This window comes from Prosopis cineraria, unplaced genomic scaffold (genome assembly GCF_029017545.1).
Source record: "Prosopis cineraria cultivar Desert tree isolate PC_DT_omini unplaced genomic scaffold, ASM2901754v1 PC1, whole genome shotgun sequence".
Taxonomy (NCBI): Eukaryota; Viridiplantae; Streptophyta; class Magnoliopsida; order Fabales; family Fabaceae; genus Prosopis; species Prosopis cineraria.
The window spans coordinates 38,146,346-38,165,068 of record NW_026555332.1 but is presented as its reverse complement, the minus strand read 5'-3'; the positions used below and the strand labels follow the sequence as shown (position 1 = coordinate 38,165,068).

Here is an 18,723-nt window from a genome sequence, read left to right as displayed (position 1 = left end):
TTTATTGAGAAAACTTAGGATCCCTTATTTTTAAATTAAACCTTGGCAATCATCCTTTCGAGTTAAGTCTTGGATTACCAGGAGTTATCTTGGTTAATTATGATTAGTAGGGTGAGAATATTTCACAAGGTAATAGGATGCGCATAAGTATATGGTCAACCTGCTTGATTCAGAGAGAGAAAGAGACATTACAATTAAGTTACAGGTTTACTTGTTTATTGTAACATATTGCATCTAACTATAAATGAATCATATGAATTAATATTAAATTTTTTGCTTTATTTGTATTGGTATGAGTTCTTTATTCACCAAATATTACTTTGTATCAAGATTGAACTTAGTTGTGTTGGGGAAGAATAATGAAGCTAGCCTCTTCTTGATAAAGAAGATGGATCATTTGAAGAAATAGATATAATTGTTGGGCAAGGATGAAAAAGAGATGTAATTGAACATGAACCTTTTTGACAAAAGCAAGTTACAAAAGAGAATTTTTATAAGATATAATTTATTGCTTTCTAATTGCAATAACTTATAGGGATGAATTGTATATCAAAAATCATCTATGAGATGTAATTGTTTGTATTAGATGGTAATTTTTGCCTTGCTTTAATGTTATAAGAGTTGGTATTAATAAATTGTAATTGCCACAAAATGCATATGAGATGTAAAAGATTGTATTAATTTATTGTTAATAAACTTATTCATTAATTTATATTTTGGATTCCTCTCCAATATTTTCTCATGCTTAATCTTTTAAGGATGTATGTTTGTTAGAATATTCATAGGTATTTTTATGAAAAATGAATTTTTTTTAAAATAACCATTTACATTTTTATAATATTCATATGCATTTTTAAAATATCAATAGGTATTTTTATAAAAATAAGTAAATTTTTAGAATAATCATTTGTATTTTTAAAATATCTTTTCGTGTTTTCATGAAAAAGGGAAGATTTTAAAAATATGCATTTTTGATATTTGAATAACAATATATGCCATCCATTTAAGTTAAGAAATTTTAGAGTATCAAAAGATGTTATTCAAATAAATAAAATTTTTTATATATAATTAAATTTAAATGCATATACTGAAAGAATCACATATATTACTAAAGATCATCGCTTCTACTATTTTAGAATGCTTTTAAGTTAAAAATTTTTTAAATATTAAAATTTATTATTCGAATAAATGAAAGTTTTATTGCATGTAATTGAAGTTTAAATGCATATAATGAAAGAATCCCTATATGTAATGGAAGATCTCTGCTTCTAGTATTTCAAAATACTTCTAAGTTTATAATTTTTACAATACTAATAGCTTTTATTCAAATAAATGAAAGTTTTTTTGCATATAATTAAAATTTAAATATATATAATAAAAGAATCATTGCATATGACTGAAGATTTTTGTATCTAGTATTCTAAAATACTTTTAAGTACAGAACTTTTAGAATATCAAAAGTTGTTATTTGAATAAATGAAAGTTTTCTTGTATATAATCAAAGTTTGAATGCATAAAGTGGAAGAATAGTCCTGATGACTGAATACCCCTACTTTTAGTATTTTAGAATTTTTTTAAGTTAAAAATTTTCAGAATATCAAAAGTTTTTATTTGGATAAATGATAGTTTTCTTGGATAAAATTGGTCTTCAAATGTATATAGTGAAAGAATAGCTTCATATTATTAAAGACCTACTTCTAGTATTCAAAATATTCATATGCATTTTTCGAATAATCATTTGCATTTCAAAATATCTATTTACATTTTTAGAATATCTATTTGTGTTTTCAGAATAATCATTTACATTTTTAAATATTTTTTTGATGTTTTTATGAAAAAAGATTTTTTTTTTTAAGAATATGCATTTGTGATATTCGAATAACAACATATGGCATCCATGTAAGTTAAGAATTTTTATAATATCAAAATATGTTATTGAAACAAATAAAAGTTTTCTTACATATAATTAAAATTCAAATGCATACAGTGGAAGAATCACTATATATGATTAAAAGCCCCTACTTTTAGTATTTAGAATATCCATATATGTTTTCAAAATAATCATTTACATTTTCATAATATCATTTGGTGTTTTCATGAATTTTTTTTTCAAATATGCATTTGTGATATTTGAATAATAACATATGGTATCTATCTAAGTTAAACAATTTTTGAATATCAAAAAATGTTATTTGAATAAATAAAAGTTTTTTTTATACATAATTAAAGTTTAAATACATATAGTAGAAGAATTGTTGTATATGATTGAAAACCCTTACTTTTAGTATTTCAAATTGATATATTAATACTGAAGAACTTTGTATTAAGTGTCAATATGAAGGATCTCGTAACACATCACATTGATAGTGAAAGCTTGTGTGAAATATTGATGGTAAGGGACCTTGTTCAATGTTTCTTTCTTTCACCAATAAAGACATATTTATTATTTAATTCTTTGCAATTATTGCTAGCTAATACTATGGAGTTTGTTTGAAATTGTTTTTATTTTATTGTTTTGAGAACTGGTGTTTTGTAGAATATGTTCTAAAAATAAAAAATAATAAAAATAAATTTTTTTTCATTTTTTTATTTTTTAGAACAATAATTAAAAAACACTTAAAAATTATTTTTTTTTTTTATTTTTCAAAATAATATTTTTTTTATTTTTTAAAATATTTTTTAAAAATACGTTATCAAATAAATTTTTTTATTCTCTTATTTTAAAAAATAAAAATTATTTTTAAAATAAATTTTTAAATATGTCCTAAATCTTTCCTAACTTATTTTCAGCAATTAATTTGATGGTGAAGTATTTTTAATAATTTTTGGTTTTTTTTTTACAAAAATTAAAAAACACCCACGCACACATCACTCGCGTTTAGGGCTCGGCAGGGTCACCTCGTCGGTCATTTCCTCCATCCGCCATACTCTGTGTCTCGGCCGCCGTGCTCCTCCCTCCATCCGCCGCTCCTCGTCTTTTCATCATCTCCACTGTCGATCTCCCTGCTTCTGTACCGTGCTCATCCTGGTCACCGTTCTCTTTCCTCAGCTGTGCTTCTTCTTCACCATGGCTGCTCGCCTCCTTCCTGCTTCTCCGCCGCCATGGGTGTCTCTATCTTCTTCCTTTGAAGTTGACCATAGCTTGAGTTCCCTCCTCCTTGCCATAGCCCCTTCTCTCCGAGTCTCTTCCTCGTGAAGTACAGACCTCTGTTCATTCTCACCACTGTGCTCCTTGTGTCCGCCATTGCCTGACTTTCGTAAAATTCAACCTGAATAGCGCTGCTGGAGGGAGAAAAAAATGAGAAACTGAGAATTTTTCAATCAAGGGCTCATATTGATTTGCCTGATGGAATGGTTTAGATTTTGTTTCAAGAAACGAAACGGTGTGTTTAAATCAGTGGAGAGAAGGACAGAGAGAAGCCGACTCCGCTTTTCACTGATAAGCTCCCAGTTTCTCGTTTCTCTGCCTTGTGATTCTGCTTGAAAAAGTCGTTGTTTCCTCATGTTGCCTAGTCCTAAAGACTTCAATTGTCATCGATGTGCAGAAAATATGGATTCCTCAAAAATTTCATTCCTTCTCCATCTACCCTTGGCATTGTTCTGCCCATTCCCTATGGTAAGCGTTTCGTCAAAGGTATGCATTCCCTTCATCAGCACAGACACAACAGACCCTTTAATCCATTTGCCAGGAAAAATTTCAACCCCATGAAACTAGTTAAGAAGGACGTTACTGGTGTGAGAGTGTATACAAGGGATATCATTTGGAAAATACACAGAATTCTTAAGTATTCGACTTGGGATTCTGCTCGAGAAGAGCTCGAAAAGCTTCCCATAAGATGGGATTCTTTCGCAGTCAATCAAGTCCTGAAAACCCACCCACCTATGGAGAAAGCTTGGTTGTTTTTCAATTGGGCTTCTCGGCTAAGAGGGTTCAAGCATGACCAGTATACTTATACAACCATGTTGGATATTTTCGGAGAAGCTGGGAGAATTTCATCCATGAAATATATTTTTCAGCAGATGCAAGAGAAGGGGATAAAGATTGATTCTGTTACTTACACTTCGCTTATGCATTGGCTGTCGAACTCAGGAAATATCGACGAGGCAATAAAAGTTTGGGAAGAAATGAACTCTCAGAGGCGTAGCCCTACTGTTGTTTCTTATACTGCATACATGAAGATTCTCTTCAATCATGACAGAGTAAAGGAGGCTTCTGATGTCTTCAAGGAGATGCTTCAGTCTGAATGTAGTCCAAATTGTTTCACTTACACAATCTTGATGGAGCATCTCATTAATTCTGGTTAGTGTGCCTGCTGCCTTCTAGCTTTTTGTTATATGATCTGCATGAGTGGGCATTCAGTGTTATTCCCCGCTAATTAGAAATTTTGATTAGTTTGGTAGAGTCAGGTGTATCTTTCTTGGAGTTAAGGTTTCAAATAATTGGCATGGGTTGATTGCCGTTAAGGTTTGCTATAGGTTCTTATTGGCTGCCTTAACCTTTGGTTACCATTATTTTCATCCTCGAATGAACTTGAATCACATCCGTACTGGCTATGAATCAAGATGTTTTCCTTTAGAATTTGATTAGGAGAGTAGTTTGGTTGTAGAAAAAGCTGAATCAGTGACTGAAAAACTTATAATATATTTACTATGCTAGGTCATTTACAATGTTTGGAGTTTAATAGTCCAACAGATCTTGGTTGCTTCTATGTTGCCATTTTTTGCGCGAAGAAACTTGGAGACCTCTAATTCCTGAGACTTATTGGCTATTCAGTTCCCCCCATCTTTCGTTAACTGTGATGGTTGTAGTGAGGACAATTATTTTTATTTTTCTGTGTTTCAGAAAAATGTGAAGAAGCCCTTGAGATTTTTGAGCAGATGCAAGAGGCAGGGGTGCAACCTGATAAAGCTGCATGCAATATATTGATTGAGAAGTGTTCTAAAGTTGGTGGGACTGCAGCCATAAACCGAATTCTTCAGTATATGAAGGAAAACTGTCTTGTTCTTCGTCACCCTGTTTTTATGGGAGCATTAGAGGCTTTGAAACTTGCTGGTGAGAGTGACGCCCTTCTCAGGCAAGTTCATCCTCACTTTTTTGTTGACTATAACTCCATAAAGGAAGCAAATGACTGCACAAAAGTTGCTGTAGATGCTTCTTTTGATATCGATGAAAGGCTTTTGTTTGATTTATTGGGAAAGGGAAATATGATTGCTGTTGACCATTTACTTTTAGGGACAACAGATAAGAAAATACTGTTAAATCACGAGGTTTTATCAACTATCGTTGATGTTAATTGTAGTCAGTGCAGGCCTGATGGGGCTTTATTGGCTTTTGAATACGGTGTGAAAATGGGTATAAGTATGGAAAGAACTAAATATCTTGCCTTGATAGGCTTGATGATCAGATCGAATCTGTTTTCGAGGATCCTGGAAGTTGTGGAGGAAATGTCTAAAGCTGGGCATTCTCTTGGAATCTATTTAGCTTCTCTTATAATTTATAGGCTTGGTCGTGCTAGGCAGCCCACATTTGCTGCAAAGATCTTCAGCATATTACCTGATAACCATAAGTGTACTGCCACCTACACTGCCTTAATTAGTGCTTACTTCTCTGCTGGAAGAGTTAATAAGGCTCTTGGGATCTATAGGATCATGCGTGAAGAAGGAGCTTCTCCCACGTTAGGCACTTATAATGTGCTACTTGCAGGTTTGGAAAGAAAGGGTAGATCTTCTGAAGCAGATTTCTTTAGGAAGGAAAGGAAGAGCCTCCTTACTAAATGGAATTCTCAAGGAAGTGTTTGTTTAAAGGAAAAGATATGTGACCTTTTGTTTGCTGGGGATGTATGTTGATACACCAAAGGTTCTCAATGTGATGACCAGCTGAGAGATATAGCTGCTGGCTAGTGGAAATATGCCAGTCTGGCTGCATGGCAGATGCTGCTCTCCTTTCAAGGAAAATGAATAGTTTGATCTATCGAATTATTTTATAGATGACATCAAGGCATAATTGTCATATGTATGTCTCTGCAACATTTAGCAGCAAGAGCCTGGAAATTGGAACAGAAATGATGAACTTGAGCATTGTCTTCCAGAAATCAACTATTTTTTGCATAAATCAATGAGAATTATGGTCTGTGGGACATGCTCATAGCTTTGATGACCCTTTCAAAGGCAAGATGTGGTGTGGCAGCTGTATGCATCCTGAAGAATGCCCCAAATTGATATTTAAAACAGGTGATAAATTCTGATGCATTTTGTTTTTGGGGCTTCTTCAATGTAAGAATCATCTTCAACAGAAGCTATTATTTTGTTTTTTGGGTCTTGTACTCTTATTTAATTTAACAAAAAAAAGTTTTGCAGTTCTGCAGATACTTCAAAGCAATTATTACCTTTTGCCGGCAAAATGATAATCATAAGGCGGAGAAGCTGCATGAAATGACTACTGGTTGCTGGAGACCTTGTAAAATGATACATAAAGGTGAGATACTTCAGTTCCCATTTAAGTAGCGCTCCTAAATGCAGAAATTGCAAGAAAGGCAAGGATATTCTTGTTTCTGCTGGGTTGAGGATGTGTTACGCAATGGCCTCATTATTGCTGAAGAATTTATTTTCACTTCATTTCTTTGCCATTTTCTAGTGTTGATATAACCCAAAAGGATTTTAAAAGCATGATCCAAAAAAAAAAAAAGGATTTTGAAGCATTAATTAAAAAAAGGAAAAATGACATAAAATTCCTTTGAATTATATAAATGATATTTTAACCTCTGAAAATGTTATAATTCTCCTGAAGTCTTTAAAGGCTTTTTTATCATTAAATAACTAATATAAATGATCAAATTGTCCTTAATTTAAATGTTAATTACTATTTACAAGTTTTGTTTTAAAATTCACAAATTTTCTTCTTAAAATCATAAGAATTCAATAACATTTGCAAGTTCACATTCGATATTCTTCAATTGTTGTAAATATTAATTGTCATTTATAAGCTTTGTTTTAAGGTTCACAATTTTTTTTTTAAATTGTAAGAATTTATCAGCAATTTGCAAGTTTGAATTAAGGGTAATGTGATTATTTATATTAATTTTTTAATGATAAAAGTTTTTTGAAACTTTAGGAAAATTATATTATTTTTAAGAATTAAAATGTTATTTACATAATTTAAAGGGATTTTATTATATATATATATATATATTTTAAAAAAAGGTCTTATTGAGTTAGATCAGATTGATTGGTTCTCAAGAACTAGTGAAATTTGTCCCGAACTGGTTGCGAGCTCCCCACGCGCGCGCACCAAAGTTGTACGGCAAAGGAAAAAATGAATGTGTTTTTTGGGGGGGGGGGGGGGGGATCAATGGATCATGGATGGATGGATGGATTTTGACCAATTCAATCCTCAGTCCAATGGTAGAGTTAAATTTTCTATTATGTTTCTCTGGCAATGAAAAAAAGGGAATGAAAAGGAAGAGAAAGGAAGGCACCATGGTTAAATGCGTGGTCATAAAATTAAAAATCAACTTTGAATTAATACGCTTTGTATCAATATCTTTATTATTTCAATGATCTATTCAACTTTAAAAACTCCACATAAATGCAATATTTACGTTTTTTGAAAGTTTTTTTTTTTCGGGCCAAGAATTTCTATTCAGTTGAAAGGCAGTGAAAGATTGGTTTTAATGAAAGGCTTTTTCTTCCCTTACGTTATTCACGTCCGAACATGCGGTCAGTTACATTTTATTTTTATTGATAGATAATCAAATGTAGAGCGAGGAATATGGATCTTGTTTGGTGAGTTGACCTATTTATTCAGGAAAAAAAAGTTAATTGAGTTGTAAAATTTTCAAAATTAATTTCATTTCTCATTAATCTTGTATATTTTCACCAAAACGAGATTCAAATATTATAAATAATGAAGGAGACGAAGGAAATCCCTTAGATTGTGAAATTATTTTTTCAGTATGACAAATTTTTAAAGTTTTCATTCTGATTTTTTCTTGTCAATTTGTTATTAAAAAAAATGGGGGCTAGCTCACATAAGACATAACTACCTTTAGTGGGCTGAATAAAGAAGTACTAGCCGATGTTGGGACATTTGGGCTTTTGTCTGCTTACATGTCTATCTGCAATGAAACCTGAGATGTTTTTTAAAGAGAAGTATTTTCATGTTGGACTTGAACGTGCATTAATGAAAGCACGCTAATTGTACTAATTCAATTTTTGGCTGGTATAGAAGTGTTTTTTTTTTCAATAATCGGTAAAAAATATTTTAAAAAAAGAAATGATAAATGCATCTTTCTTTTTTTAAGTACATTTTTTATTTCTTTTCTAAAAAAACTTTTTTTTTGTATACAAATATACATTAACTATCATCCTTCATAATACTCGTGCCTCCTACTCTATTTGTTCAATGAGGGTTGTTCATTTGGTAAAACTAATGTGGAACTGAATATCTATTAGTTACAAGTTTATAGAAAAATTATTATCTAAAAGACAGGTGGAGGATTTGTGTGGATTTTAAATGTAAGTTCTCAATCTCTATTTTCTCAAGCTATTCCCACAGTTAGATCCTTGTATGATGTATAAGTAATATTAATAATATTTTGATGCAAAAATTAAATGAGGGGTATCTTAGAAAACTAATGCACATTTTTTACAATTTGTAAATTTCTTTAATAGATGCCAATTAGTTAACTAGCTTCCTATTGAAATAATATATGTGACGATTTAATGGGCATTCTCTTGCCATATCAAGAATCAGTAGTTGACTAATTTGGTAAAAGAAATTAGAGGGCCAACTCTACGAGATTAGTTGGTTACATATGTTTATATCCTTAAAAAAAAAAAAAAATAAACATGCTGATATTTTTTGGGTGTTGTCGCTCTTGTCGTCGCCAATATTGTTTTGTTTTATTGTTGTTAGTTTTTCCGTATTGTTTTTACTTTGATGGGTCTTAGAGGATAGCTCAACTATTCTTCTTGAACTTTTTGTTTATTGCAATCATTTCCGTTTATTTAATAAAATTTGTCTTTTTATAGATATGCTGATAAGCTTGCTTGAAAAAAACATATAATATGAACATGGCCTTTTATTGCATCACATATTTTATGAAATAAATTCCATAAAATATTTCTCAGTCTAAACAATATACATGACATGTGATTAAAGTAGTTGAATACATTTTTTTCCTTTTATTTTTTTCTTTTTCTTGTTCTTTTGAACTTAGGGGCTTTGACTGAATTTATCAAGGTAAGCAACTCTCAACTCTCAAAACCCTTACCATCAATCCATCTTGAATTTCACACATTTTAATTAATTAAAATTGTATATTTCTTCTTAATAATAACGTATTTTTAACTTATTCTTGAATTACTTCTTGCATTTTAGCACCTGAAATTTTTAGGGTTTGTTTTTTCTTGTAAGAATCATTTGTTTCCTATTACAACCAACGCTGTGTTTAATGGCAATTGAAATTGTATTTCACCCCTAAAAGATATAATATAAATAATTTTTTATTATATTCTTCTTTAACTTTGTTAACTTTTATAATAAACTAAACCTTGTTGATTATAATTTTTTAATGTTGGTACTAAATGCAGAGATAATAAATAATATAATACCTAATAATTGTATCACCTTAATATAGGGAGGAATCTATGGAGGGCAAGGAGGGGGCTTTCCCATTTCAATGACTTGTTGGATAAAATTAGTTTTTATTTTTAAAAAATTTATAATAGGGACTTTTATATAGATAGCACATATTATAAAACCAAGTAAAAGAAATAGCTCATTGTTTCTTAAATTTTAAAAATGACTTTTTTAATATTTAGATTATAATTAATTTACAAAACTGTCCTTTTTAATATTTGTTTTTTTTTCAAATACTAGGAGATTTAAAATGCAAGAATTTTCTAGAACAAGAGAGACAAATGTGAGAGAGAAGACGAAACTTGACACAAAAGAGACAAACGCGAGATAGCAGAGTGGTGTAAGTGAGCCACAATTATGACAGCGAGATATAAATGTGAGGTGAGATACATTGATGGTACTCGATGGAATGGAGTACACCGGTAGGGAAACAGAGTAATAGATTCATGATTTTTTATTTTATTAATTCAAGTATTTGATTCTCTGTGATAAGTTAAGAGTCTGAAATTTTTTGTGGACTATGTTTGATCTGTTTTGAGCAAATGATTATATATTTTTCGTATTATTGATTTACGATAATATATCATTAATATACGACTGTATATCAATTATAAACAAGTTTATGTCGATTATCTGGTTATGTTGATTTACGATAGTATATCAGTGATATACTATTATATATCACTAATATATAAGTTATATCAGCAAAAATTTATCAATTTGTTTATCATTGATGTATAGTCGTATATTAATAACGTAGTATTGTACATCAGTAATGGAGTTTTGCCTTCAATATCTAATGTCCTCTTTGTAATATCTAGAAAAAATAGAGAAAAAGAGAGAGGAAAAGCTTTGCGATGAAGACGGTGATTTAGGTAAATCAGATCAAAAATTCTAATGAAAAAAAGTACTGTAAGAGAGATGAATACAATGATTTAGGAAAATCAAATCAAAAAATCTAATGAAGAAAATATTTAAAGATGATAAATTAGAAAGGGAGCATGCACAATATGATTTTTTATGATAAAAATAAAAGATCCAATCAATTAAAAATTAGTTAAATTAAATATATTTTATTTTAATGATAAATTTACTTTAAGGATAAAAAAATAGAAATACATCTAATTGACTTTATGAATGAGCTATATTTTAAAATATTAAAAATAATTTACAAAAGTTATATTTTTTGAGGCTATTGAGTTAATTTTTTCTTTATAAAATGAATTTTGGCTTCATCACCCTTTGTTTTTGTTTTTGGTTTTTTTTTTTTTGCAGTTTGGCCCTCCATTTATCAACTTTTAGATTTGTTACTTCCTTAATATGATGTAATAATTAAAATAATAACATATGTAATGAAGAAACAATGAGAAGTTAGATGATATGATTTATAAATAAAAGTAGTTTTAAGTGGCAAAATTTGAAAGAATTAACACTGAGCAATAAAAAAAGGTGACAAGCATTGAAATTTAAACTGTCCAGATTTAATTTGAATAATTTAATTTTTTTATATATTTTAATACAGAATTCAAAATAAAAATTATTGACTAAAAATTATAAATGTAAAACATCAAATCTCGATCGTTCGTCCAAAATTCATTGCGGTCATGACCACCGAAACCGAAGTTTATGGGAATTATTTCGTTTGCTTACAGAAATTTTAATTTTTCTTTTTCCTATCTCCCTCCCGCTTTCTCATAATATAACTTTTTGATATTTGGTGTCATTAATTAATCTGAATGTTATCATTGTTGAGTTAGGAAAGAAAGAGTAACTCATGGTATGATGTTGGGATACTGCAACTTTTAGTAATTTAAATTTATTTCAATTATCAATTTAAGTTCAATTTTGATTAATTTAGTTTCTTAAATTTACTTCAATTATTAATTTAATTCTCATTGTTAAAAAATAAAAAATTAAATTTTATTAATATGAATAACATAATATTGATGGTCATAGCAATGCATATTTTAATGAAAAAAGTGTAATTAATTAGTTAAGAAAAAAAACTTTAAAATTTTTAAAAAACAAGAGAATAAAACACAGTGTGGAGGATTATATTGATAAAAATTAAACTAATTTGAGAGTTGATTTATTTTTATTTAATTACATATACATGCTAAGTCATTAATATATTTTATACATTAGATTATTTTGAGAGTCAATTTATATTTTAAAATTTAAAAACTCACATGATAATTTTAAAAAATATAAAAAACCACATCGATAAAAATTAAATTTGAGGGACCAAATTGATAATTGAAATCAAAAATAAATTTAAGAAAATGAAAATTTTATAATTTTTTTACCTCTACAAGGTTTATATTCCTAATAAATTTGGAAATTATTTGTGGCTAATGTGACGGAATAGGGCGGGCTCCAAAGCAAAACATGAGTATTTTCTTGGGAACACTAACAGGCCAAGTGTGTGTTTCACTAAACCAGTTTGCAAAACTCAATCTATGTTTACAAAACTTTAGCTTCCTCAGTTATTATCTATGCTCCTGAAAGTTATAAATCCAAAATATTCTCGTAATATTGAGAAGACCAAATTACAACTTTTTTAAGAATTCATGCGCATCAATAATAATTATAAAATACACTACTCCCCCCATTCAATTTGTGTTATAAGACAATTTTCTTGAGTATTATACCTTAGAGAAAAAAAGGCATTTTGAATATTTTAATATGTACTAGTTAATAAATTTTTTTTGCTGATAGATACATTCCAATAGGAGTGTAATTAATAAGGTTTTTTAATTAACACACATTAATAAATAAGAATAAATATGAAAATAATATGTAATTTTAATTATTATCAACTAACTTAGGGAGTGTAAATTTGTTAAAAATTTCATATAAGCAAGGTTGTTAAACTCATGAGTTTAATTAAATTCATGATAGAAATATAAACTCGTATTGTAAACTCAGATTGTAAACTCGTAAAAGTTTACCTTTATTAACAAATAGCCATTAAAATATGGCTGTAACTTAATTTAAATATATTAAAAATATAAATTATTGAAATTAAATTCATCTACATTGATAAATTATCATATACAAGACATAAACATTTTAAAATAAGAAAACTTATTTTTGGTATTTTTGTTTTCTTTTTTATTAATATTATTTTTTGTATTTTAATTTTTTTCTTTGAATTAGGTTCTATAACTTTTATGAACTGAATTCTTCTAATATACTTAATTGGCTCAATTCAAAAAAAAATTGAAAAGTTTAACAAATTTAACTAAGCTTATATTTAATTCAAGTTTATGAATTAGTTGACATGATTTTATAGGTTAAAAATATAAAAACGATAAATTTCAAAGTAAACTCGTGCTTTTGACCGAGTTTGTATTTAGTTCGAATTTATAAATAAGTTAATACGATTTTGTAAATTAAAAACGTAAAAACATTAAACTCGTTGAGTCAATTCAAGAGTTTGACAACTATATTTATAAGTAATACTGAATTTAGAAAGTAATAATAATTTTGAGAATTTAAGATAAATTTAACTTTAAAAATTTCTTTTTATAATTAGATTTTAGAGTACTTTGTCATTTTCCTTGAAAAATATGAGCACTGTTATCCAAGCAATGTGGTAGTTATTTATGTTGCTGCATTAAGCATAGCCAAGAAATTCAACCCTAAGAAACGTAGCACCTAAGACCCAAGTGCCGTACTAGTCCATATAATGTTTTTTCCTTTCCTTTTTTTTTACAAATTTTTTGAACAATTAAGATTAAATTTTAACAATTTATTGATTTTAAAATACTATTTTAATAAAATATTAAAATGGAATTGTATCAATTTAATCAGAATAATTAAACTAATAATGGGGAGGAGTTGACTCGGTGGCATGCCTACTGAAGAGGTATCAATACAAAATTGAATGTTTTATTTGACTTGCAAGTTCCCCTTCCATTCAAATAATCAAGGTAATAAATTCAAGCCATGTGTGACTCAACCATTATACTTAAAAACATTCGAATCTACAAGGTTATTTAGTATTGAAAAACATGTTAACTCGACCGATTGAACTAATAAATCATTAAATTAATTGAAATGCTTTGTTCATTCTAATTATGATTTGACTGTAATTTAACTATTAATTTTTGATTTATTAATCTAGTACCTTGATCAGTTTGATTTTTAGTATATGAAAGGAAAATTAGGTTAAAACTTAATTAAAAATGATAAGAGGAAAAGGTCAAATTTTCAACCCATAAACCATACGTTTTTTTTAAAAAATTAATTACTGAATAATGGTAGTTTGCAATGGAAGGAGATAGAGGATCTGTTTAGTTTCTATTCTCATTTTTTTATTTTTAAAAACTTTTTTGTAACATAATTTTTAAAAAATAAAATAAAAATTTGTTTGGTTATGTTAATTTAAAAAAGATTTTATAATTAAAAAATGAATTGATAATGACATTTACAGTTTATTAATGATGATGATTAATAATAGAAATTGATCGAAATAATTATAATTTTTAATAATTAAATATAGTGTATTTTAAAAACAAGAAAAGTAAAACCAAAACAACTTAAAGTTGGTTTTATTTTTTGAAAAAAATAAAAAATGAAAAAAGTTTTAAAAATAATTAAATGAAAAATACCTATTTAAATAAATTTTTAAAATTTTTTATTTTAAAAAACAAAAAACAACTTTTAAAAACAGAAAACAAACAGGCCCAGATTCTTTAGATAAGACCAGCTACTAGCATCAGATTTTACATTGCCACTAACAAGCAACGACAACTCAATATTCCCCAAAAAAAAAAAAAGAGAAAGAAGAGAATAAACGAGAAAAATAAAATAAAAGAAGCAAATGGGATTATCTCTCTTCTAGCAAGCTACCAATCCGATTTGCTTTTTCCTATTTGAATGGTCTTCACTGTGCCTGAAAAATTCTACTACTGCTATGCCTGAATTTCCAGTCAAATCATAAGCATCACAAAATACAATCTCTAAATTAATGTTTGAATCCATCACGTAATAATGATCATATGCCCAGCAAGATGTAGTAAACCAACGTTATTGGCAATGCCACCAACATCCCAAAAATCACTCTGCATCAATTAAAAAAAAAAATCCCAAGCTCACTGGTTAGCAGCATTCCAATACAAACTCAACGGTTCAAGCAAAATAATAATTATAATTATAATTGGCAAAATTAATTAAATTAATTTTTTTAAAAAAAATGCCCAAAGACTCACGCTGTGCTGAGAATATCAGGATGGACGTTGTATTCCTTGGCGAAGACGAAGGGCACAATTCCTTGTGGTAGAGCTGCCTGTTTTCCCCCACAAATTAATTAAAATTTGAAATTATAACTTATTTTTACAGTAATGAAATGTGCTTGCATTATTATGCCGATACTGAAAATTTTAGTCATCTTTAAATCAATAAGACATTAGTTTAAGTGTTAAGAATCATTAATCAAAACCATAGTCAAACAGTATATTTTATATATTGCACTGGCGGTGTTGTAAATATGTAATTCGAATCCAATCAGACATAGATTTTGTGCTTAGCATGGTCCAAAACAAGTGATTAAGTATGTTGTCAAAGATAAGGAATTTATGAAACAAGGAACAAACAGAACGGGGCATGAAGGAAGGATAAGATAAAATACTTTAAAGCAGAGCGTCTAGCATTAATTAATTAATCAAGAAGTAAAAAGTGATCACTAGATGTAACTTAGCGGCGAGCATTGATTGAGAGGATGAAGAAAGAGAGACCTGAACAATGCAAACGCGTAAGAGAAGGCCTCTGATGCCAACGAGAATGGAGGCAACTGCCATGACAGCTGGACCTACAAGGAATCTCACCGCCATCGCCAAAACTGCTCTTTTATTCCCACATGCTATTATCCTCGGTTGTAATGCCATGAACAATCCTGTTTCATTTTCATTCTCAATCAATTACTATCGTCATTCATTAATATCTCTCTCTCTCTCTCTGTCAGAGTCTCTCTCTCTCTCTCCCTTTTTGTTTTTTGAAAGGACATAATGATCAAAATCAGAGTCGCCATATTTTTGAAAGAGATTTCGTGAGGCAATGAGGATGTTCATGTATATACTGACCCAGACTGAACATGGCCATGCCGAGTCCTGCATCTGACAGTATGGATATAGACTTGTCTACAATCGCAGGCATTTCAATATTCCACCTGTATGAGTCATCCCCGCCAACGAAAAATCAATCAGAATTGAAAATCCCATCAACAAGAAACGTAATCAAATCAAATCAAGTTAAATTAGTAGAAACTGCGTTTACTTGAATGAAACAACGGCCCAAACCATGCCGATTAGGCTAGAGTACGTGTTGGGGTTTCTTGTAAGTTTTCTCGAAACCATAGTCAGTATAAGCCTTGTCATCACACATGTCGGTGGCATTGTTCTTGGCTTTTTCTCTCCAACATTCTCACTGTTCTCACTATTCATGACACACTCTGCCATTCCTCTGTTTCCAAAGCTGAAATCGTCCTTTGCTTGGTGCTCCTCTTGGTTGTCTCCGTGACCCTCCACTGAGATCATCAAACAATAAAGAAATTATTAAGTCATTAAGAAATAAATAAAGGAAGAGAAAAAGAACCAACCTTTTCCTGGAGAAAAGGTCAACCTGAGCTCCTTCTGATCATGACCTCCAACAAAAGCATCAGAAACAGGGGAAGCATTTGAACTCCAAACAAACATGTGAAGGTCCTTGTCTCTTTCATTAACATTTTGTCTCTTAGCATTATTACCTCCAACGTTTCTGGAGCCAGTAGGAGAAAACATTCCAAGGTTGGGTGCAGGGTAATTCCCTGTTCCACCATGATGAAACCTCGCAGTCTTCCCGTCTTCCTCGTAAGTGGATGGTCTCGGTGTGGGTCCTCTTGAGACTGGAAAGCCATAGACATCAGAAACTCCGAAGTTGGAATTCCTGCCACCACCCATCACGGAATAGAAATCCGTGTAATTGAAACTCGATCCTCTTGGAGTTGGGTTTCGAGATGATTGCAAAGAGTAAATCTCAGCGTTGGTGAGATTCGAAGGACGTGGGGTTGTGGAATTAAAACCCTGAGACTTTCTGGGGAAAGTGTCTGATCTTGAAGCACTGGATTTTCTCACAGTAACATGAAGCTCCCCGTCTATGACTTCAGCTTCGGTTTCCAATGGCTGCCTCCCATTCAACGACACTACATCAGAATCCACATGAATGGACACGATTGAGCCAGCAGTGTCTGGATATTGCTGAGAGATGAGTATTCTTGCCGCCCTGAACTCCATCAAGAACAGTATCAAACCGTACCAACTAAGGCACTGAAGGACCACAACTTGTACCATTAAACTCCACGAAAAGTCTCCGTACATGGCTTTAAGCAGAGGAATACCCATGACGAGAGTGTTTGGAAGGGTGGCAACTGAGAACATAGTGATTGCCCAATCCAAGGAACCCCTTTTGCTGAAGTTGGCCCACAGAGCGAGAACGACAAGAACGATGATCTTTTGAATGGCATCAGCAGCCATGAACGTAAAGTTCATTGCAAAAGGATTGTTTGAAGAGATGAAGTGGAAAGAAAGCAGAGGAACTGCGAAGACAGAAACGAATCTGTTGATGCCAGCGCACTGGTCTGGGGAGAAGACCTTCCACCATTTGACAGAGCCATATGCTAGAATCATGGTCACGTACAGCGGCACCATAGCGGTCATAACTTTGTAGAAGTCTAATAATGTGATCATTTTTGCTCGCTTCTTGAGTAAACCAGACCGGCAAGTCCTCCCTACAATTATAAGTCACAGAAGTAAAAACAGAACGACGAACGAAAGGGAATAACAGAGGAAGGTTGAGGAAGAAAAAGAAGGTTCAAGTGGCGGCAAGTGATGACGATGACGATGAGAGAAGCATGTGTTGAAGGACTTGTGTTGCGTGGGGCAGTGGGTAATACGCTGAAATGAAAGACAAGTGCAAAATATATATTGAAGCTTTCAAAGTAGCGAGGAAGCTTGCACTTGCAGTCCCCAAAACGCACAGCGCATGGAACCGAGAGGCTTGTTTGCTTTTCTGTTTTTCGTTTTTAATCTCAGGGGATTCTTTTTTTTCCCCCCTTTCTTGTTCTGAGATGGTGGTTTGATTTGGAGGTGATAATGGAATATTTGATAGATAAACTTGGAAATTTGGATGGCTCAACCTTCTACGGATTTTAGTAATTTAATTCATGTTTTAAAAAATGACAATTAGGTTCTAAAAAATTGAATCAACGATAGTTAAATTCTAACAAAATTTTCTATAAAGTGAATTGAAAATATCAAATTAAATAATTGTGAATTCAGACATTTCAATTATAAATAAAACATTTAAGTTTTAAATATAATTTTTAAATTGTAATTAGGATTATTATTTGTAATTATCCAAACTAATATTTATAACTCTTTTTAAATTTTTTTCAGAATTTAAATGTTATTAATTTACCTTATGTCTACAAGAACTAGCACTAGAGAGAATGGTAATTAAAAAAAAAGCATATGCTTATTGCCACATTTCCTATGTTTTTCTCATTGGATTGGTTGATGCATATAAAATGTTAGTTATAATATTAATTATAGTTAATAATTTGTTAAGAGTGTGGAAAAGGTCAAAAGGAGGAGAACAAATGAAAATCCAACTAGAATGGGGAAAAACCCATTGTTGTGACTTGAGAGTCATAAAGAATGAAGATGGGGATTATAGTATTTTAACATCATGTGCCCATTACATACCAATTTGGTAAGGTTGCTCTAAGTTATTTCAGATACTCCATTCCTCACTGTCTCCTTCAATCACTTACCAATTTTTCACAAAGGTTTGTAATATATATATATATATATATATGTATGTATGTATGTGTATGTATGTATGTATGTATGTATGTATTCTATATATGTGTGTAATGAGAAAATTTAAAAGAAAAAATTACTTACGGACCGTGGGTTAGAAACTTAACCACCAATGCGTTCTCTGAATTTGCTTTATTACTGGTAGGTTTCACGAGACTTGAGTGTAATTTTGGGTTTAGTTGAAAAAGATGTTCTTCAACTTGACGATAAACTCACAGTTTA

At 30.4% G+C, this 18,723-nt stretch overlaps 2 protein-coding genes across 3 annotated transcripts; one reads left to right on the top strand and one right to left on the bottom strand.

Annotated features, from left to right (window-relative positions):
• The first annotated feature begins 2,879 nt into the window (after positions 1-2,879).
• LOC129303878 (pentatricopeptide repeat-containing protein At2g01390) lies at positions 2,880-6,626 on the top strand. 2 transcript variants are annotated; one of them, XM_054943446.1, is made up of 3 exons: positions 2,880-4,300; positions 4,844-6,231; positions 6,358-6,626. In XM_054943446.1, exons 1-2 carry the CDS (start codon positions 3,538-3,540, stop codon positions 5,845-5,847), a joined length of 1,767 nt encoding a protein of 588 aa, XP_054799421.1. In that variant the 5' UTR covers positions 2,880-3,537; the 3' UTR covers positions 5,848-6,231; positions 6,358-6,626. The 2 variants fall into 2 exon arrangements, with proteins under 2 accessions (XP_054799421.1, XP_054799411.1); XM_054943436.1 differs by having other exon boundaries at positions 4,844-6,273.
• A 7,772-nt stretch (positions 6,627-14,398) lies between these two features.
• LOC129287367 (auxin efflux carrier component 1-like) lies at positions 14,399-18,723 on the bottom strand. Its single transcript, XM_054923537.1, has 7 exons — positions 18,590-18,723; positions 16,242-17,408; positions 15,920-16,169; positions 15,727-15,812; positions 15,382-15,539; positions 14,857-14,933; positions 14,399-14,709 (listed from the first exon to the last, which is right to left on the bottom strand). Exons 2-7 carry the CDS (start codon positions 17,365-17,367, stop codon positions 14,643-14,645), a joined length of 1,764 nt encoding a protein of 587 aa, XP_054779512.1. The 5' UTR covers positions 17,368-17,408; positions 18,590-18,723; the 3' UTR covers positions 14,399-14,642.